The 22052-nt window shown below is 49.1% G+C and overlaps 1 protein-coding gene and 1 long non-coding RNA gene across 4 annotated transcripts in view; one reads left to right on the forward strand and one right to left on the reverse strand.

Moving 5' to 3' along the window:
- Nucleotides 1-946: 946 nt before the first annotated feature.
- The window catches only part of Impa2 (inositol monophosphatase 2), a 31120-nt gene continuing 10014 nt past the window's right edge, over nucleotides 947-22052 (forward strand). Inside the window, exons 1-3 of one of the 2 annotated variants that reach the window (NM_172224.1) lie at nucleotides 947-1232; nucleotides 13333-13466; nucleotides 19840-19944. In NM_172224.1, the coding sequence (NP_757378.1) occupies nucleotides 1131-1232; nucleotides 13333-13466; nucleotides 19840-19944 (341 nt within the window). In that variant the 5' untranslated portion in view covers nucleotides 947-1130. Of the gene's footprint in view, nucleotides 1233-8092; nucleotides 8231-13332; nucleotides 13467-19839; nucleotides 19945-22052 lie in introns of those variants that run through there. The other variant, XM_039096608.2, reaches the window with a different exon arrangement.
- LOC120098339 (uncharacterized) lies at nucleotides 3441-11223 on the reverse strand. 2 transcript variants are annotated; one of them, XR_005496531.2, is made up of 5 exons: nucleotides 10964-11223; nucleotides 9087-10822; nucleotides 8529-8611; nucleotides 8051-8212; nucleotides 3441-5510 (listed from the first exon to the last, which is right to left on the reverse strand). It is a non-coding gene; the product is annotated as an uncharacterized LOC120098339 (long non-coding RNA). The 2 variants fall into 2 exon arrangements; XR_005496530.2 differs by lacking the exon at nucleotides 10964-11223 and having other exon boundaries at nucleotides 9087-10898.

The raw sequence follows: 22052 nt of genomic DNA on the forward strand, positions 1-22052 counted from the left end.
GTTTTCAGTAGTCCGACACTCTTCTCTTGAATATTACGGGGGAAAAATGGACAAAGATGGAGGAGAAAATGCCTTTAGCGGCCACATACTGATCTCAGCAATCCTGGGTCCTCCTTTCCGTGTCATAGGACGAGGTAGGTCGTGAAGCTGACCCTAGCTAAAAGGGCTTACCTCCATCCTTAGGTTAACTTAGAAAAATAAAGTCCCGTCAAGGTTTTTACACAAAAGTCCTCCCAGACTGAGAAGTGACACTCCGGAATAATTTTATATGGGTCGACTTTTATAAAAGCGGTGGATAGAGGGACTCATAAAGTTTAACTCTTGAACACTCCGGGGAAATGCCTTCCTAGCATTTTGTATTTCACAATAGGCGTGGAATCGTTTTCAAGGTTAAAAAGGTCACTCCTCGCTATAGAAATTCCAATCACAGTCATAGCTAGGGCTCCACACAAGTTTGGAGTTTAAACAGTTTACAAAACCCAGGGACGGCCCCTGTTGTTTGGCTTGCAGTTCCCACGCACCTCACACCTGGGGACGCGGCAGTTATACGTGCCCGCAGGAATGAGTTCCGAGGCCTCGCCAGCGGCCAAGGACTAAAGGTGCCCACCTAGGGTTCCCAATAGTCACCTGGCCAGGACCGGCTGGAAAGTGCGCCTGGATTGGCGCGTGGATGGGCGGGGCGAGCATGGAGTAGGGAGGGGGGAGCGGGACGGGGCGGGGCGAGAAGTGGAGGCGGTGAGAGGGCGGGGCTAGCACTACACTGGACGCAGAGGTGGGGCGGGGCAGGGCCTGGGCTAGGAAGGCAGTGGGGGTGGGGCAAAGAACGCAGGGCGGGGCCTGTTGTGGAAGGCGGGGCTGGTGGTGAAGGGCGTGGTCTGGAAAAGGGAAGGCGGGGCAAGGGCTTGAATTGGGAGCCGGGGGCGGGGCGGGGCGCGAGGCGCGCCTACTTGGGCTGCAGCCCCTTGCGGGCCTTCCTGCTGCAAGGCGCGCTGGAGGACGCACGGCTTGGCGGGAAGGCGAGGGGACCGTGCGGAGCCTCCGGTGCTGGCGGCGGCCACCAGTTCGGGAGCCGGGAGCCGGCCGCAGCACGCGGAACAGAGCAGAGGGTGGCGGGGCCCGGCGAAACCACGATGAAGCCGAACAGCGAGGAAGAGGAGGAGTTGGTGCAGGGCGTGGGCCCCTGGGACGAGTGCTTCGAGGTGGCCGTGCAGTTGGCGTTGCGTGCGGGACAAGTGAGTGCGGTGGCAGCGTCCAGCCCCTCAGAGCTCCAAGGAACACCCTAGATGGGCGGCGTGGGCGTGCTGCGGGCACGTGGGCAGGAGCGGAGTGAGTTGCAAGGACAGGGCCTGTGTTGTTTCAGGACTCACCTTTCTCTGGCCCTTCACCCCCTGCAGCGGAGGGAGGCTTGCTTGGGGAGAAGGGGGGTCAGCACCACAGGGTAGAGGGCGCAGCCATCGGGAAAGCATGAGGGATGCACTCCTCATTGGGCGATGGAATGACCAAGCGCTGGGTTCTTGACCTTGGCGTTTGAGTCACCTGGATCACAAACGTCCCTACGAGGCTAGAATACCGCAGTTTCTTTTTAAGGATCAATCCTGCAGCCAAGTTGTGGGCGTTCCCTGCTTCAATCTCAGGCGCGTGGAGCTCTGGCTGGGTTGCAGCTGGTTGTCCTTCTCCAGGCATCCTGAGCCCAGACAGCCTAGGCTCACAGCCTGAGAGCGCCTCCAGGGAGTGACTGGCACCGACCCGAGTTCAGGAGGAACTCGTTAGACTGCCGGAAGGATGGAAACCAGCGCAAAGCTGAAAAAAACCAGACTGGGTTTGAAAACTAACTGTGGCGCCTCTGTTTTTCTTTTTCGTTCTTGTGTTCGCTCTCTCACTGTTCCTCCGTCTCTAAAAGCAGCGCCGAATTTACAAGATTAGTGGAGTAAATGTGCAGATGTCCCCAAGACCGTCAGAGCAGGCCCCGTTTAAGTGAGGGCTCGTTCTGTGCTCTGCTCCTTAGAACATGTGTTTGTGCTCTGCTGACTTGGGGGAGGGGGCAGGAGTTACAATAGTGCTGTGGACAGAAAGGCTTATATCCAAAAAGCATTATATTCAGGTGTATCTAAAGAGACTCTAAAGAAATGCCTGTATTTAAAAATATCAGGGTGCTGGGGATGGAGCCCAGTGGTACAGTGATAGCTAGAGATGTGCACATCCCCAACACAGCAAAAAGCAGAACAAATGCTTTGAGACTACCCTGTGCAATATGCAGTGAAAAAGGCCCTTCCCTGACAGCTGATAAAGCATGAAGCTCAGGGCAGATAGTCTTCCTGGAAAGTAGATCCTCTGTCAGCCGGAACTGACAACCCTCTTTGCCTTCCCTGTTTCAGAGCATCCTTTTAGAGAGCCTTGTCAGTGTGTGCAGGAACTTTAAGGTTCCACTACAACATTGTGTTGTTTTTTTCCCCCTGGTGCCTTTGAGAAGCACATTTAGGACTCAGGCACTACTGTGTAAAAGCTGGTGAGTGGAGTGATAGGTCCTTGGCCTCTCAGATTTAAATCTTTAAAGAAATAGAGGCTTGAGTGGTTTTCAGTGTTCAGTGACACTCATTGGAAGCTCGCAGCGCCACACGCACAGTTCCCAAGGGGTTTTCTAAATTTTAACTTAAAAGAGATTGTTTTTGCAATTTCCCAACCACAAAAAAAAAAAAAAGCTTAAAAAAAAAAGAGGCAGTCAAATAAAGATTCTGACATTAGGAGTCTGGTCAGGAAGCTCAGGGCTCTAGGCTCCCTCTAGGGAATTATGCAGCTTCCTGCCTGCCTGGCATTGAGTGAGGGAAAGGCTGAGAGTGAGCGAAGGCGCACAAGGTCATGGTAACCTGTGAAAAGAGGGTAAGAGTCTTTAAATGATGCTCTTTAGTAAACCAGTCCTGACTGGAGAAAACAGCCTTGAGCTAGGCAGCCTGCGGACGGAGGAGAGACGGTGAGTGGCCTCTCTGCGCCCTCCTTAGCCACATGCTCCACCTGTGCCAACGCCCTACCATTTCATTGTGGGCTGCTCACAATTACCAGCTGAGGGTCTGGGTGCCGAGTGATAAAAGGTCAGGGAACTCCCAAGGCATGCCTAGTGTCTCCGGACCACACTGTCTGCTCCCAAGTTTTCTCTACTACATCATGAGAGACCTTCCTGTTTCAGGGGTGCCCCCTTGCCTTGCAGTCTCCCTGTTCTCCCCCTTACCTTCTTTTTGAGCCACTCTCCCTTTATCCCTAGCCTGCTGGAGTCATTCTTCCCTTCAGAAGTGCCTCTGTCTGTCTGTCTATCCATCCATCTGTCTGTCTGTGTTGCAGGGGACCCCAGCCAGGGCCTCTAGCACATGCTCTACCATAGAGCTACACTCTTAGTCCTTACATTATTTTCTCCCTCTTTCCTTCTGTTCTTTCCTTCTCTCCCTCCTCACAGGGTCTCCATATTTAGCTCAGGTTGGCCTCATTATCCCCTTGGCTCTGCCTCCCCCAGTACTGGGATTATAGCCGTACAGCATAATGCCTGCACACTGTAGTGTTTCCCACAAGGGAATAGAAAGGTAAACAGTTTTTCCTATTGCAAAACTGAAATTTATTCCCGATAGTTTAGAAAAATTGTGCCGCTACAGTTGAAATTTTCACAGATGTCATCAACTGAAAACTTCGGATTTTCTTTAATGCGGCCACTTTTTACGTATTACTTGTTTCTTTTTTTTTTTTTTTTTTTTTTTGGGTTCTTTTTTTCGGAGCTGGGGACCGAAGCCAGGGCCTTGCGCTTCCTAGGCAAGCGCTCTACCACTGAGCTAAATCCCCAACCCTTTACGTATTACTTGTAACATGAAGGATGTTAAGCAGGCTTCGATTCCGGCTGCATGCGTTTAAAACCTCTCTTCTAGCCTATCAGTACCCTTCTCGTTGCCAGCTGTCCTATACAGGCATATTCCTCTCTCTGTGCCAAGTGCTGGTAGCAGCAGGCCAGGCCAAACGGTGTGGGGGACAGGAGGAACACTTCTGAGAGCCATCCCTTTATAGGTTAGCTAACAATAACTTACAGACTGCTGTGCTCGTACACGCCACAGATAGGTCTCATGTAACCTAAATATCTGTACTTAGATTCTTGCCCAAATTGTTCGTACCCACTTCAGTACCAGCTGATGCCGGGTCTGAGGGGGGCTGGGTTTCGAATCCAGGAGACAAGGTCAGATCTACAGCTGACTTCTGCCCGATTGCAGAAAAAAGGGGGGGTAGGGGATTCTGGGGAGGTAAGACTATAGTTCAAAAATGATTTTTCAATATTTATTTGCTTCTTTGCATACGATTTACTTTTAAACCGTGGTGCTAAATCAGTGAAATTTGTTCACCAGGCAATACCGGCTGAGCAACTCAAGGTCTGTGTGTAGCCTTCACTCTGAATGTGATGTGTGAGGTGCGGTTTGGAGTCCTGTCTGAAACTCTACAGCTGCAGCCTACCTGGCTGCTGTGTCGATCCTACCTAATATGACTGAGCTGGGTAAAGAAAGGTGATGGATGATAAAGGATTGATTTCAAAGCCTGACGTGACGGTTTGGGTTGGATGTGGGTCGTGAGGGAATGGTATTAGAGCGATATCAGGGATTTGAGCCTGAAAGTCAGGGATCACCCAGGACGGTGTCTTGAGAAAATGAGTTGCAGGTGCGGCACGTGTGGGAGCGTTCTGAGCTTATGGCCCATGGACGGCCAGTGGATTTCCCAGCCGAGCATTAGAGGTAGAATGGGAGGAGGCTTGTCAGCTGGCAGCCCACAGGATGCCATGACCCCAGCCTTGGGCTCCTGCTCTTCTCTTTGGGAGAGTCCCAAATGCCCCTGTATGAAGTCTTCCTCTGATGGACTCCGTTCTCCTGCCCGGGCTGGACGGAGACATTTACCATGAAAGGAAGTACGGAGAAAGAGGGTAGTGATCTCACACTTCCACAGTCAGCCCCTGAGTTAGTCTACAACTGTCCTCCACCCCCACCATTCCCCGTTTTCTCAGGAGCCAGCCTGTGAGGGGAACTCTGAAACTTCTGCACCACATGTAGAGCCATCAGTAGGTAAGGGTCCCTGTGAGGCAACAGGTCAGTAGCACTGACAGGCAGGCACCCTGTGGAAGCTGTGCTGGTTTTCCAGTATCCTGACCCCACCCTCGAAGCCAGCTGTTTCCCTTATATACAAAGTCATGATAAAGGGGGTGTGTTTCTTTTCATATATTTAGGTTTTTCTTTTTTTCTTTTTTTTTTTTTTTTTTGGTTCTTTTTTTTCGGAGCTGGGGACCGAACCCAGGGCCTTGCGCTTCCCAGGCAAGCGCTCTACCACTGAGCTAAATCCCCAACCCCTTTTTTTTTTTTTTTTTTTTGAGACAGGGTCTTACTATGTAGCCCAGGCTGGTCTTGACCTCAGGATCTTTATCCCCTCAGTGTCAGTATTGAGTTTCATCTTCCTCCTTGTTTTTTTTCTTCTGGTTCATTTCCTTTATTCAGATTTTTCTTTAAATGAAAAAAAAAACAAAGATATGTGTATGTATTTGAAAACAAAAGCTGAGGTCAGGTGTCTTCCTCTGCTGCCTCCCACTGTAATTTATTTAAGATTTTCTATTTCCGTACGTGGGTGTCTTGCCTGCATGTATGTGCACCACACGAGTGCAGTGCTGAAGAAGGCGAGGAGAGGGCGCTAGATCCCCTGGACCTGGAGTTACAGAAGTTAACTGCATGTAGATGCTGGGAATCAAACCTGGGTCCTGTGCCAGAACAGTTAATGCTATAAACCCCTGAGCCATCTCTCTATCTCACTCTACCAATGTTGTATTTTTTGAGACAGAATTTCTCAGTGTCTAAGCTAGACTGACTGGCCAGCAAGCCTCAGGAACCCCCCCCCCCCCCACACACACACACACGCGCGCGCGCCCGCCACCATCACACACACACACACACACACACCCCCCCCCCCCCCCCCCCGTCTTCGTCTCCCTGGTTCTTGGATCCCAGGTGTGTATGTTGGTGGCGGGAACGCAGACTCAGGTGATCACACTCATATGACAAACACTTCATTGACTGAACCTTCACCCCAGCCCCAAATTCTATTTAACTTTAATTTTGTTTGGTTTTTTCCCCCTAGTGGGGAAAGGACTCGGGAACTTTGGATCCCCGTCTTCATGTTCCTCATACTCCTTTTGCTAACAAAAGCTTCCTGAGAAAAATGGGGCACCTTTAAGAAGAGAAAGACTTATGTCTGTGTCTGGTGCCTTTGGTTTCTGGCAAGTAGAGAGCCTGGTGGAATTCCTCTTTGGTGTCACCTGAGGAAAAGCTGGTGGAGAGCGGGTTCTGATACCTGAGTCTGTGAGGTGGTCCTTTGCTAACCCAAATGGGGGAAGCTCTGCCTTGTGCCGGTGATAAGTCCTTGGGGCCAGGGGAGGGTGTGGCAGGGGAGGGCGTGGCCATGTAGCTGGAAGAGTGAAAAGTTGATAACCAGTTCCAGGCATTCCCCTTCTAAGTTCATCCTAACACTGGAACCAAGTGGGGTGCAGAAGAGGGGATCCTGGCCCAGCCTTAGCTGGCCTGACTCTTAGCTAGCCTGGAGTCAAGGAGGGACTTCAGCTGAGGGGAGGCTTTGGTTTCTACAGACTGGGTCAGTCTCAGGATCTCAGCAATCCCAATGTGGCCGCCTCTGCTTACTCCTAGTCTCTGATGAGCACTGCCCCATATCCCTCTGCCGTGGATGGATACTAGTCATAGAAGCGTGTCCTAAGACCACAGAGGAGGTCCTAAGAGAGCCTCAGGGGGGCAGCTTCCTGAAAGACTCACAGTTAATTTGCATCTTCAAGAGGATCGAGGTGATGGGCTGGGGGGTGTGGGGTGGAGGAGAAGACACAAAAGGTCAGGCAAAGGTGCATATGAAGATGGCGTGGCTGAAATAGATAAGAATCCAGGAGCTGCTGAGAGCCTTAGCCTAAGCCTGAGGTGAGACTGTGGTGGGGGAGGGGTGTCAGTTAGCCGCCAGGCTGTGAGAAAGGGAGGTGCACAGTTGGCTAGGAGAGGCTCTTGGCTTAGGTGGTCTGACACTAGGGGAGATGCAAACCTTTCTTTTTAGAGTTTAGAATTCAGGCTTCAGCGACTTAGGTACACATTTTATATATTAAATATTAACCGAGGGCTCTTTGGACAGGGGAGAAGGTCATGCCAGAAGGTCTCTGAATCACGTGCTGTAGATAGTACCTCTGAGGTTTTTTTTAAGTGCACGCTAACTTGTTGCTGGTAGAATTATTAAGCTATCTTATGAGTAAAGGGAAAGGAGTCACAGAAAAGGGCTTTGAAAATAACAGTACACACTAACCTGTTGCTGGCAGAATGATTAAAGTCTCTAAGATTACGGGGGAATGAGTCATGGGAAAGGGCTTTAGCTGGTACTCAGCATGCACCCCCATATCCCACTGCAGCTTAGCTATGACTACGGAGCAGGGTGGCAGGTTTTTAAATCTTACCGCTTGGCTGAAAACATTCTGTCACCTTTCCTCTCAGTGTGTGAAGATTAAGAGTTAAGAGTTGAAATTCTTTTGCACCCTTTTTCTTTTAATGTATAGAACTAGTCCCAGCTACATCATTACTTTTATATATTTTATATGTATTATATTATTTTTCTATATTTAACTTATTTATATACTTATAAGTTTATAAATTATTTGTAGATATTATTTTCTCAACCTCGGAGTTTAGGTTCCTATTTGACATTTGCATATGGTGTATGTGAAATGTCTGGTCATAAGCCATTAAATCTTGTCAGATTTATGTTCTAATGAAAGCCAGAGTAGTGGGAGTTGGAGTGTTACCAGTCAGCACAGGCGCCTGGCCTGAACTCTGAAAGCAATGCCACCGTGTCTCAGATGCCACTGTTGCTGTAAACAAGGACACTGTGGCTCTGGCCCCAAGTGGCTGTCGAACTCAGAGCTCTGGTTGTGAAAGGTCTCTACTCTGTCAGCAATAGGAAATGGGCGAGAGCAAGAAGGTAGCTGAGCCCACAGTCGTTGACTCACTGGCTGAGGTACGTGACTTTGTGTAGCTGCCCCAGGTGTGGGTCCACAGGGCTGGCACCGTCCACATGATGCTTGCTGAGCTTTATCTGCTTGTGGAGGATGAGCTTATGCTGGAGCTGCTGTGATGCAAGGCTCACTCGCTGCCTTGAAAAGCACACAGTCCTGGGAAGAGACAAGACGGTCAGTGTCCCTTCCCCCTTCCCCCTAGTAGTCAAATGCTATGGCTACCAGCCACTGACTCAGAAGGAGGGCTTAGCCAAGGCCTAAATGTGCTACAGTGTGACTGGGAGAGCAAACCTGTGGTCAGGGGAGCTAGGGGTGTCATTATAACTGAAAGGGACATTGTGTCTGGAGAGGCAGATGAGAGGATCATGCAGGAGGGACCAGCGAGAGACTTGGGGTGGCCTCACGGCCTAATGCAGTTCAGGCTGGCTCTGAAGGGCTTGCCACGCAAGAAACAACAGGCTAGTAACCTCACCGAATTCATCCGGATCCCCATGTTCCAGAAGTTGAAGCAGAAGGAGCACGGTTCAGTGCTAGCCCAGACTGCATAGTAAGACTCTGTCTCCAAAAACAAGGGCAGGACAGGAAGAAGGCATATACAAGGATTAGTATGAAGCCAGGACCTGATAGAAGGGATATACTAGGTAAGGGGACATACCTGTCCCATTATTGGAAGGCACAGGCATGCTCTATTCACTAGGGCATCCACAATAACACAACAAAAGTATCGTACCCCTCTTATAGAACCTGTGGTGAGGTGAGGCCTGGTGTGTGGATAGAGGCTTTTGGGTCATAGTAACCAACCCCACGTGATCCCTGAGCTTCACACTAGGGGGGCAGGACTTTTAGACTGAAAAGCCAAGCTTGTTAACTTTCCCTGGGGCTAGGCATGGCATCCCAAGTGTTCTAACTAAAGCCTTCCGGTGTGGTTAGCAGGCAGCTCAGCGTATGGTGTGGTTAGCAGGCAGCTCAGCATACAACAGCGAGACATCTTTATCTGCTCTCTCAGCAAGTGTTCATGGAGAAGGCTCACCTGCAGAGGCTCACACCTGCTGTGGGAGGTGGACATAGAATGAAGGAGTCCTCACCAAGTGCTCTGGAGAACCCCTGGGCTGCGTTGTGCTGAAGTGCTGTGGCACAAATGCTGGTCTCTGTGAGAGGCCCCTGGTGGAGGGGGTGCTTCTCTGGCTGAGTCAGAAGAAGGATGTCTTAGTCACTGACCTATCGCTGTGAAGAGACGCCGTGACCAAAGCAACTCTTATGAAAGACAGCATTTAACTGTTTTGCTTGCTTACAGTACCAGCGGCTTCGGCATCACCGGAAGAGTAGCTGTTAGCTACAACCTGATCCACGGACAGACACAGAGAAACTCTAGAACTGTTGGGCTTTCGAAACCTACCTACTCCAAAAAGGCCACACCTCCTGATCCTTCTAATCTTTCAAACAGTTCCACTCCTTGGTGACCAAGCATTCAAATATAGGAGCCTATGGTGGCCGTTCTCATTTGAGCCACCACAAACGGGAACATCTGGCAAAGAAAGCCTCGTCGAAGGATACCACCCTTAGAGTGACAACATAGGAGTGAGGGTGTACATGACAGACAAGGCACTTGCCAATCTTGAAGCTCTTCAGACCCCTATAGCAAGAGCAGGATGATGTGCAGTACGTGCATGGTCCAGTGAGTGGCTCTGCTTGTGGAACCCCCCAGGAGTTAAGGTTCTCTGTCCCATGCCTAGGGCCTCTTCCTGTGACCACCCTGGCTGTCATTAGCAAGGATCACAAACTCTAGAAAGGAGGAAACGCACTGAAGGGAAAGTTCGAGGACACGGCACCAAAGATAACAGAGGTTCTCCATTCATACCTCAGAAGCAGGGCTTGCCACGCCCAGGAGTACAAGGGGGGAATTTAGGGTAACCTCTGGAGGCAGCTATGGGCCGTTCTGAAACATGGGGGCTTTGTTCCTAAAAGGAAAAGGGGGAGATAGACGTCTAAGGCCAAGTTCAGAAAGGTGCCCCATGCCTCCCTTGGGACCTTGACCACCCAGGGTAGTGAGGGCCATCTATGCTTTATGCTGGGGAAATGTGTGGTTATGGAGGTAACAGCTGGTCAGCTATGGTGGGGTGAGTATCTAAGGCAGACTGAGCATGGCTTTGAAAGCAGAATAGTAGATGAGGCCATGTTCTAGGAAAGTCCAGAGGATAGTAGGTTCTGGGCACGTTGGAACCCTCGCTAGCACGACCAGAGGAAGAGCCAAGAGAACAGACACGGGGTAGCTAGTGTTCACGCAGACATTGGTGGTCCTGTTGGGAGAGAGGCCGCAGCAATCACTCCAGCAGCCCCTGGGCCTTATGTTCCTCCACAGTTAGCGTATGCCAGGCGCAGCTCCACATAGGCAGCTAGACAAACTGTAGAAGAGCTCATACTGCAATGAAGAGACACAGCCAAGTACTAGCCATATAAGACAACAGAAGGTGAGAAGGAGGGATGGGTTGAGGGCCAGGCTGTGGAGAGGCCCTGAATAGAAACAGATCAGCAGGGAAATCTGAAACGGATGAAGAACAACTTAAGTATGTTGGGCTGTGCAGGATGAGCCGTGCAGCATTCGGGGGTTTGGGCAGCCGTAGGAAGCCACTGGGGAGTCTTCAGAAGTTTTCTAATCTTTGTCTTAAATCCTCCATCCAGCTTCTGTGTGGAGGCCACGGGGGTGTGCAATTGGGATAACCAGCTGGTTTCCGCGTCTGCTTCCTCTTAAGCAGGTCCCAGGAGGCACTGGTTCAAAATGGAGATTTCTGTTATGTGCACACACACTTGAACACACACATTACCTGCCAAGTAAGACTGTGTAAGACTGTCCCAGCCTCCTGGTGCCCCTCCTTGCTCCGAGGTATGAAAACTGCCCTGGCCTCTTACCACAATGGAACTTGCCAGGAATGTTGATTTCAGACCCCAACCTAGAAACCAGCCTTCTTTGAACAGGATTCCAGAAGCTCTGCAGCTGTGTCGTCCTGTCAGACTCTTGAGATGGATCCCTCTCCCCTGCCAACCCCACCACAGCGTGCACGTTACCCAGCTACACTTGCACCCATACACTGAGTAAGAGACACAACAGTGCCAAGTAGCCTGCCTGGACTGGCCTAGACCTTGAAATTCCTGAAGGGTGTCAGGCTTCGTGGGAGAGACTTTGGAGAGTGTTGAATCTATGAGCACCTGTGGAGATGGCTCTGGCTGTGTGTAAATCGGTGTTGTCAGAGAATTAACATAATGCTAATGGGCAGGATATTGCACATTCAAGACAGGAAACCCTGCAGTGCAGGAGGAGGCTGGCAGGATGTGACCAGTAGGGGTGAGCTGAAGCGAATGGACTGGGCTGATCTCTTGGGCTTTTGTATTACCCATCATTTTCAAATCTCTGTCCCACATATCTGTTTATTTTTGCAGCCCAGATTAAAAACAGTACCACCTAGGTAGGCTCGTCTGGGAAGAACATTGAGGCTAAGCAGGAGAGAGCTGCTGCAGGGAATGTTGCGGTAGAAATCTTCTGCTCGAGTCCGGACAAAGCACATCCAGCCAACATGGTTCCACGTGGAGAGGTTTAATGAGAGAAGAGTAGAGGAGGGGAAAGGCCGGCCATGAGCGCGAGCGTGTGTGTGTGTGTGTGTGTGTGTGTGTGTGTGTGTGTGTGTGTGTGTGTGTGTGTGTGTGTGTGTTGGGGGGAGGGGGAGATGGGGCAGGGAAGAGGGCAAGAGAGCAGAGCAGAGAAGACCAAAGAGGAAGAGGAGGGGGCAAGCAGCCTCTTTATAGTCAGGCGTGCCTGGCTGTTGCCAGACAACTGTGGGGCGGAGCTTAGCCAAAATACCACCAGGGAATGTGGAGTGTAGGGACCGCTGGATGTCTTGTTTCTGTTTTTTAAGATTCCATTTGTGGGCCAGATAGATGGATCAACAGGTAGAGGTACCTGCCACGGACCCTGAGGGCCTGGGTTTATATCTGGGACACACCAACTCCCGCAAACTGTCTGTCTCTGACTTTCCCACATACATTGTGGCTCATGTGTGCCCGCACAGATGGACAGACAAGCACAGAATGTGGAAGTAAACTGTAACTCATTCCCACTGAAGACCTCTTCGCCTTGGCATCCTTGGTACACACTGAGGGCCAAGTAGTGCTTCTCAGATGCCCCCCAAGTGTCACAGTGGGTAAAGGGTGTCACGTCTGAGTAGCCAGTCTGGGTCATACTTTTTTATGAAGTTAGTATGTGTGTGCATATGGTGGGGCCAGATGTGTCCCATGATGCACACGTGGGGACAGAAGGACAACTTTGTGTATCATTTTTTTCTCCTTCCACCTTTATGAAGATTCCGGAGACTGGACTCAAGTCAAGAGAGATGTGATTTGGGGAGGTAGCTGGTTCTGGAGGGAATATGTCAATTCTATTTAGGTACCCTGACTTCACTTTTATCCAGGTTTGGACAGATGGACGGACAGACAGACAGACATGAAGAAAACAGCCCAGACAGAACTGGAGGTGTCGTTTTCTTCCACAAGCTGTCACTGATCCTCCTGAAGCATTCAGTGATGGCTTGACTATGTTCTGGTTTCCTGTTTGGGTCTCTAGGGGTTCCTGGAACTACACCAGGGCAGCAGAAATGGTGCCAACCTAGGCCTTAGTCATAGTGGGTTCGATCCAGATGTCCTGGCAGCCTGCCCAGCTGTAGAGGCTACACTTGTGGTCCCTGAGAATCCTTCAGTCCTTTCTTTTGCTGTGCCCCTGTAGGTGGCTGGTGCTCTTTTGCATACAACAGCCTCAGCCTCAATTCCTATGGCATAGCTCAGCTCTCCTGAGCATGTTTGTAGCCTGTATTCACAAGCATAGTGTGTGTGTGTGTGTGTGTGTGTGTGTGTGTGTGTGTGTGTGTGTGTGTGTGAAATCATGGGATTCTCAAAAGCAAACCTGTGTTCTACCATCTTTTGGGGGGGGGCTCCTGCTGATGACACCCCAAGCCTTTTTCAAATCTTTTCTCTTCCAGAGAAAACTTGTTTCAAAGGTAGAGCTTCAAGTGGAATTTGAATGTAGAGAGAGTTTCAGGTGGGGAGTCCGAGGAGTAAGGTCTGATGGTTAAGGTTCCTAGAAGAACCCTGGGAAGCGGGTGAGATGCCATGAGTCAGTGAAGGAGGAGAGGAGAAAGTCCAGGCCCTGGTCAAGGCCAGGCAGTCCCCTAAGAAGGCTGAGACCAGTGAGGGGGCCTGCAGACTTCACTGCCTTCTGTGGTTTATTTCAGATCATCAGAAAGGCCCTCACTGAGGAAAAACACGTCTCGACGAAAACATCTGCTGCAGATCTTGTGACAGAAACAGATCACCGAGTAGAAGACTTAATTGTTTCTGAGTTGCGAAAGCGGTTCCCTTCACACAGGTGAGCGCTCTCTTCTGGAGGCACACCCCAGTAACTCACCACAGGGAGGAGGAGGCCAGGAAGGAGATCACAGTCCTGCTGGGAGGCAGGTAGATGGGGAACCCCAAGTTCCCAAGCCCAGAGAGAGATCTTTCTATTTTTAGGGATGTGAGTTGATTGCTTCAATTCTCTTCACTGTGACTTAACAACCGCCCAGCTCTTATGTCTCCTTAGGGATACAGAAGAGCCTCCACTTTTTTATAATGTATGTATAATCTTTTTATTAGACTATTCTGTAGGTTTCTTTTCCATAATTGTGTGTGTATGTGAGTGTGTGACACGCACACACACATACACACACACACACACACAAATCAACCAGGTCATACCTGGAAGATAGCAATTTCACAAGCTCCGCCCCTTCCTCTGACCTTGAAATTCATTCTGCTCCCTCTTCTTCTGTTCCCTGAGCCTTAGAGGGGATGATGAACCACATTTAGGGCATGCTCACTTATTCTCACTTACAATGGTGCTTAGACTAGTTGTAAGATACTCAGTAACTGTCATCCACTACAACAAGAAATCTCTCTCCTCAAAGTTCTATAGACTTATACGTAAACTTTTTTAAAATTTATTTACTCTCTTATGTTATGAGTACACTGTCACTGTCTTCAGACACACCAGAAGAGGGCCTCGGATCCCATTACACATTGGTTGTGAGCCACCATGTGGTTGCTGGGATTTGAACTCAGGACCTTTGGAAGAGCAGTCAGTGCTCTTAACTGTTGAGCCACCTCTCCAGCCCCATACATAAACATTTTAAAAGGCAATTTGACAGGTAAATCATGCACATTCACTGAAACAATAGTAACTTCTTTACTTGGGACTACAATGGCCCCAGCCATAGACTGTCAGTGACACTATATATAACTTTTCTTCCTGTTCAATGGGCCTCAAATCCAGTCAGAAAGTGTGCACATCTTGCCTGGCAGGTTGGTAAGATGCTTACAGTGTCTGCAGCCAAATAAGACCACTGACATTTCTCCCCTCAGAAGCCTCCATTGCACCTCCTAGCTCTGTGAAAGCTAGTGACAACAGGGCAGCTTCCAGATCAGTTTCAACTTGGTTTCTCTTAAGTCCTTCAACCAAAGCATGTGGTATCTCCAGCCTTAGGGGTTTGCCATGGAGTCTGGTGGGCAACCAGCAACAGTGGCAATAGCCTGTATTGTTTTAAAGGCATCAGGGATCTCCCTGGCCACACCTTATAAGGAGGTAACCCATCCCAGCACTGGGTTTTTAATTTAATAATCTTATTTAGTTTTTTTAAAATGTGTGTATGTGTGTGTGTGTGTGTGTGTGTGTGTGTGTGTGTGTGTGTGTGTGTGTGTGTCCTGGTTAGGGTTTTACTGCTGTGAACAGACACCATGACCAAGGCAACTCTTATAAAGGACAACATTTAATTGGGGCTGGCTTACAGTTTTAGAGGTTCAGTCCATTATCATCATGGCGGGAAGCATGATAGCATCCAAGTAGACATGATGCTGGAGGAGTCAAGAGGTCTACATCTCGATCTAAAGGCAGCCAGGGGACTATCTTCTGCACTGGGTGGAGCTTGACCACTAGTAGCCCCCAAAAGCCTGCCCATCCAGTGACACACTTCCTCCAACAAGTGACTCCTAATAGTGTCACTTCCCATGGGCCCAGCGTATTTGAACAACCACGTTGTTTGTGTGTGTCAGAAATTCTACTTTCAATAGCACATGCCCAGAAACCCTCCCTGCCTCTACCTCCAGAGGGATCTGCGAAAGTTTTTTGCCCCACTTCTAAAACTTAGCGGTGCCTTCCATGCCACCCAGGGTCGTATGTTAAGAGCACAGGGTAAGAGGTGAGCTGTGTCAGACTCCGTTCACTGCCAGTGTTCAGTAAGTAACACCGACACACACCCCTTGCTGGGGTCAAAGTAGATGAAGAGACCCGGGTCTTTACAAGGGTGTCTCTTTTCACCAAAGGCCAGAGTTGTTTTGTCTTCTTGGGCCATCTTGTGCAAGATTGAATATAAGACATTCATCTTTACCTTAGAAAAGTTAAACTCTTTGCTTGGCATTTTGTGCATAGCTCTAGAAGTTCCATGGGCTCTAGAGTAGGACCGTAGAGCAGTCCCTCCCTGGACCCTGGTTTCTATATGACAGAGCTTGAAGAAAGGGCTTTGGATTCAGGACCTCCCTCTCTTTCCTCATGTGATGTCTCGTAAAGATGCTGCCCTTCTAAAACTGGGAGAGCAGTTCCTAGAGTTTCGGGTATTGATTATTCTAGTCTGGCTGTGTATCTGTGTGGCCGTGAGTGACACATAGTAGTCTCCTCGGGGTCTATTTGGAGCACGATAGGTGTCACCCATTTTTCTCCCCTGTGGAAAAATATATGAATTAAAGAACGAGTTTTGGTTAAAATACATACATTCTTTTACTGCTTTTTAGCGCTCTCTGATGGGGAGGGGTATCAGTTGAACTCATGGCCTAAGCAAGTTTTCAACCACCAAGCTAAATCCCCAGGGGGGTTGGGAGGATGATACAGTGTACAACCAGCCTTGAAGGGACACCATGACCGTGGCAACTCTTATGAAAGAAAGCATTTAGTTGGAGCTGGCTTACTGTTTAAGAAGCTTAGTCCGTCGTCATGGTAGAGCATGGTGGACATGGTGCTGGAGGAGGAGCTGTGAGATCTACCTATGGATCAAGAGACAACAGGAAGAGAGACACTGGGCTTGAGCTTTGGAAACCTCAAAGCCCACCTCCAACAAGGCTTCCTCCTGATCCTCTTAAATAGTGCTGCTCTCTGATGACCAAGCATTCACGTATGAGTCACGCAAACCACACTTTCACTTCTTTCCTGTTTTTAACCTTTATATCGTTCAGCATATGACTCTGAACGCTTCATTGGGTAAGAATGGAGAACGTTGGCACTGTCCTTGTCCTGTTCCAAGTTTTAGAGGAAAAGCTCAGGTTTCAGTATTGCATGTAACTGCCTATAGGGTTTGTTTTTTTTAACTTTTATCCCCCCCTGCCTATAGGTTTGTCAGGTATACTTTTTATTCCTTTGAGGTTGTGGTTCATCTATTCCTAGTTTCTTCTGGACTTTAATCATGACGTCATGTGGACTTTGCCAAACGCCTCTTTTTCACTTATCAAGATGGTCTCCGTCCTTCCGTCTGTCTCTGTGATGTATAACACTTGTGTCATCCTAAAGGGTAGTTATATGGAGTATTCCATGACTTGCAGTATTGAAGCAACTTTGTATCCTTAGGCTGGAGCCACCATGTTGGTGAGGTAGGACCTTTTTTTTTTTTTCATCTTTATTAAATTGGATATTTCTTATTTACATTTCGATTGTTATTTCCTTTCCCGGTTTCCGGGCCAACATCCCCCTAGCCCCTCCCCCTCCCCTTCTCGATGGGTGTTCCCCTCCCCATCCTCCCCTCACTACTGCCCTCCCCCCAGCAATCACGTTCACTGGGGGTTCGGTCTTGGCAGGACCAAGGGCTTCCCCTTCCACTGGTGCTCTTACTAGGCTATTCATTGCTACCTATGAGGTTGGAGCCTGGGGTCAGTCCATGTATAGTCTTTGGGTAGTGGCTTAATCCCTGGAAGCTCTGGTTGGTTGGCATTGGAGGTAGGACCTTCTTAATGTGTTCTCGAACCATTTGCCGATACTTTGTTGTGAATGTATGCATCTTGTAGTGTTGGTTTTTTAAGTCTTTATCCAGTGTGGGTATTTAGATACTACTGTATTTAATTATTTAGATAATATTGACTTGGTAGAATGAATTTGGTAGCGGTCGGTCTCTCTCTGCTCTGTTAGAATAGTTGAAAAGTGCTGTCATTAGGTCTTCCTTAAAGGTTTAGTGGTATTCAGTAGTGGATTCGTCCAATCCTGGACTTGTGGAAAACTGCTTCAATCTCATTGTCTGCCTGTGTGAACTGTTTATATCTTCTGGGTTTAATTTGGGCAGGTCTATAATTAGAAAATTTGTGAGTTTCTTTTAGATGAAAATCTGGAATATTCTGTGGTCTCCTGGATTTTACTGGAATCTGTTCTAACAACTCTTTTTTCATCTCTAGTCTTATTAATTTGCATTTCTTCCTTTTGCTTGGATAGGCGCTTGTCAGTTTTGTTAATCTTCTTTAAAGTGGGGCTGGGGATTTAGCTCAGTGGTAGAGTGCTTACCTAGGAAGCACAAGGCCCTGGGTTCGGTCCCCAGCTCCGGAAAAAAAGAACCAAAAAGAAAAAAAAAAAAGTTAAAGAACTAGCTGTCTGTTTGGTTCTGTGTTTTCTCCTTGTCTCTTTCACCCACTCTGGTGACTTATAGTCATCAATACCCTCCTGAGTGATCCATACAAGATGGCGAGGTTGTCTGAAGCTGGGGAAAAGTCACTCAGTATGCCCTGCTGCCTTCTGCCCCCTTCTGCCCCCTCGAGGTCATGGTAGCCTGTGCCCTGTGGTGTGTTCAGCACAGAGCCATCCATGTCTGTTGGACGCTTAAGTCGGTCAGGACATAAAGCAGCATCCTTGACATAGGAAAGCCCTTCCCTGCCACCCAAGCTGGACATTCGTGTCCATTCTCTTCCTGCTGGGCTTCACCCTGTGGGCCAGCTGGTGGATGCAGAGCTGCAGCTTGGGAAGGGAGGACCTCGTGGTATCAATCAGCTCCTTCATGGACTGAAGAGACAGTCGTGACTGACGTAACACCACACTCAAGTGCCAGAAGAGAAGAAAGTCTCAGAAGCAGCCAATGGTCGAAGTCACATGGGGAACTTGTTACCTCTTGACTTGAGGTGTGTCTTTTCACCATTTTTATCTGCCTGGTCCTCCATTCAAGGGTGCTTTGGCACCCATTCCTTGTGTTTTTAAGAGTTCAGTGTGTTTTGAGGGGCCTAGAAAGATGATTCATTGGCTAAGAACAACAGCATTGGCTGCTCTTCCAGAAGACCTAGGTTCAATTCCCAGAACCCACATGGCAGCTCACAACTGTCTGTAACTCTAGTTCCAGGGGACCCAACACCCTCACATAGATATATATGTAGGCAAAACACCAGTACATATAAAATAAATAAGTCTTTAAAAAAATAGAGTATGGTTTGTTTTCGTTGAAAAAAATTTTTTTAAAAAGTGACTCTAGGACACTTTAGGAATATCAAGTACCTTCAGAAGACAGTTCTGGGAATGGTATGACTCTTAAGTCTTTGTCCTATGGCCAAGCATTTGTCACATTTAGTGTCACCTAAGAGGGCCCCTTCTCTCTGAGCCTACATGTGGGTAGAAAAGAAGTAGAAGGAGCTTCCCTACCTTTGGCCTGGGCAGCTGGTGCTTGTTGGCCCCATTTGTACTAATGACATCCCCTTCTGTGGTGGTTTGAATACGCTTGGCCCATGGGAAGTGGCACTATTAGGAGGTGCGGCCTTGCTGGAAAAAGCCTATCACTGTGTAGGCGGGCTCTTTGCAGGCTCCTAGTGCTCAAGCTCCACCCAGTGCTGACGAGAAAGCCTCCTCCTGGCTCCTTCAGGTCAAGGTGTAGACCTCTCAGCTCCTCCTCCAGTACCATGTCTGCCTGGTTGCCACCATGATGATAATGGACTGAACCACTGAAACTGTAAGCCAGCTCCAATTAAATGTTGTTCTTCACAAGAGTAGCCTTGGTCACGGCAACAAGAATCCTAACTAAGACACCTGCAAATATTCAGCTTAAGGTTTTGTCTCCTAGTAGGATAGAGATCACACTCCTGAGGAAAGTTAAGGGAGCCTTATTTACATAGGGCCTTATAACAAAGGAGGGGCCAGCCCAGAGCCCCCTTATCAAGAACCTCTGATCTGGAGACAGCCAGAGTGGCCCTGAAGGAGCATGTCAAGGTGACACTATGAGGACAGGGTCTGCTTTGACACTGAGGACAAGGGGGGCATGAAGCATCCTGCTAACTCTACTGCTCCCTTGTCCAGCTCTTATTTTCTCCCAAAGGGGAGCAGAGACCAAGGAGGGAAGAGTAAAGGGTCCAAGTGGGGAAGGGAGATGTAGGTGACCGTTTCCCTTCTACGGTCCAGGTTCTGCTCTGCACACTAGCAAGACCTCTTGGGCCTCTGCTGCCTCCCCTCCATCTGTAGCTCCATGCTGAACTGGGAACCAAGTTTTGCTTGCCTCTGTGCTCTTTCAGGTGCTCTGCACTCCCGCATCTCTGCCTGGCCTGCTCCATTTCCCCTGTGTGCCTCCAAAACTGCAGCTGTGAGAGTCAGTCTGGTGTGGGGGGTGTTTTGGTACTGGGGCTGGAACCCAGAGCCTTGTGCCTGCTACATACGCTCGTCTGCTGAGTGTTGGACTTGACTCAGGCTGAGCCCCCTGCCCCAGCAGGTTCATTGCAGAAGAGGCCACAGCCTCCGGGGCCAAGTGTGTGCTCACCCACAGCCCGACCTGGATCATCGACCCCATCGACGGCACCTGCAACTTTGTGCACAGGTAAGCAGGAGCTGGGAAACATGAAGTTACGGGGCTCTGTGGGACCCCTAGGTTTTCTTTACAATAGCATAAGCATCTAAAATACTTACGTAATGTAAAATATTGTAAAATATTGAAATTTCTAGTCTTGTTAAGAGGAAATCAGAACTTGATATTTTTAAAAGGTTTTCTATTTATGACTCTAAAGAATATGTAAGGAAAATCTGTCTTAGAAAAATTTTTGGCAAGGCATGTTGGCACGTGGCTTTTAATTTTAGTATTTGGGAAACAGAGGTAGGTAGATTTCTGAGTTCCAAGTCAGCTAGGTCCATACAGTAAGACCTTGTGTGTGTTCGTGTATGTGTGTGCATGTGTGTGTGTGTATGTGTGTGCATGTGTGTGCGTGTGTGTGTGTGTGTATGTGTACATGTGTGCGTGTGTGTATGTGTACTGTGTGTGTGTGTGTGTGTGTGTGTGTGTGTGTTATGTGTGTGTGTTGTAGGGGGTGACTACTTATGGTGGCGAGCACCTGTAATCCCAGCATTTGAGAGGTGGAGATAAGAAAGTCAGAAGTTCAAGGCCAGCTTGAGCTATGTTTTGGGGGATTCTTTATTTCTTTAAGTGTTTTTGGTTACTCCTGACCTATAGCACAAAGGCCAAGATAGGATCACAAGTTTGAGATCAATTTTCCCTATACTTAAATATTTTACTATACTTTAAAAACTGGAAACATAATTGCCTAAGAATGAAGCTCATTTGGGAGACTGTTTACAGCTGTAAGACACTGAATTCCATTGTGTTGCGGCTCCTTTAAGAAGTTGCCCCTAGAAAACAGGTAGAGTTGGAGCAGGAATCCTGGGCCTCAGGTACAGAACCAAGACATGCCAGTGAGATTTGAGAAGTCATTCTCTCAGGAGCCAACCTTGTGGCTGCAGATAGGGCTTACAGGAGTAAGCCTGAAGGCCTACCAGTCCCTAACGGTGACAGGTATGAGAGCTATGTATACTTGCTGAAAGGCACGTAAAAGGAGCCAAAGACCCAGCCACACAATAGGCATCATGGCTTCCCTGGGGGCGGGGGGGGGGTGTTAGCTTGCTGTTCTCTGCAGATATTTCTATGCTGCGAGCACTTCCCCACTCATACTCAAAAGTTACTATAGGGCACGTTGAGGAAGTAACGTGAGCAGAGCTGGGTGTGGGGCGCCTAGCTCTCTGGCCTCCGTGCTGTGCTTATCTGCTGAGTAGCACACGGTAAGCATGACCACTGTAGTGCCCGTTGCCTTGAGAACCCAGTCGTGCATGAACAAGGGGACCCTTTTGATGCTTCGGAGCAGTGCCATCTGCTGCCACCAGGCCGTCACTTCACGCTTCGCTAAGTGAGGCGCCTTTCACCTCTGAACCGTTTGTCACCCAAGGTGGTCATAACGGGGATGCAGCGGCTACACCACATTCCAGCTAAAGGCCACGATGGTTCGTGCTAAGGTGTCCCAGGGCTCTGGTGTCCTTGGGATCTACAGTACTTCCTGATCTGCAGCCCTCAGGGAAATCCGGGCTGGAAAGAATGTCCTCTGAGAAACAGGCTCTAATATTGACCTGACAGTTCCAGTATATCCAGGCCACAGCTGGGCCTGAGACCTGAGCCATTAGAAAGGCTGCGGTGCTGGGCCACAGCCAATGAGGCTGAGGAAAAGCTGAGAGATGCCTGCCTTAGGACGCGCGCAGGGAGACTCGGCCCGGCCTTTGAGGGTTTCTGCACAGGGTTCTGCCCACTCGTGGTCTGGGTTGGTATTTTCCCCAGCCAGTTCACAGTACTTGGTCTTTCCTGGCCCCTTCCTGTTTTTTAAGTCTCACAAAGGAGAGACTATTTTGAAACACAGCAACAAACTGGCGAAACTAAAACCATGGTCAAGCTGTGGCATCAGAACCATCCCTCTACCGCTGGCTCACCCTGCTGTTGCCTTCTGGGAGCTCAAACCGGAGACGGGATGGGGATATTATTGGCATTGTCGAAAGGTCACATCTGTGTGGTGGCTGCAGTCCAGGGTCTGTGATATCATCTACTGGGCCCTCCACATACATTCTGAATTTGGGGTTGGTCTTTTGCGAATTCTCTACCTGCTTAGGTTGCTG

Source organism: Rattus norvegicus, chromosome 18 (genome assembly GCF_036323735.1).
Source record: "Rattus norvegicus strain BN/NHsdMcwi chromosome 18, GRCr8, whole genome shotgun sequence".
NCBI classification, from domain to species: Eukaryota; Metazoa; Chordata; class Mammalia; order Rodentia; family Muridae; genus Rattus; species Rattus norvegicus.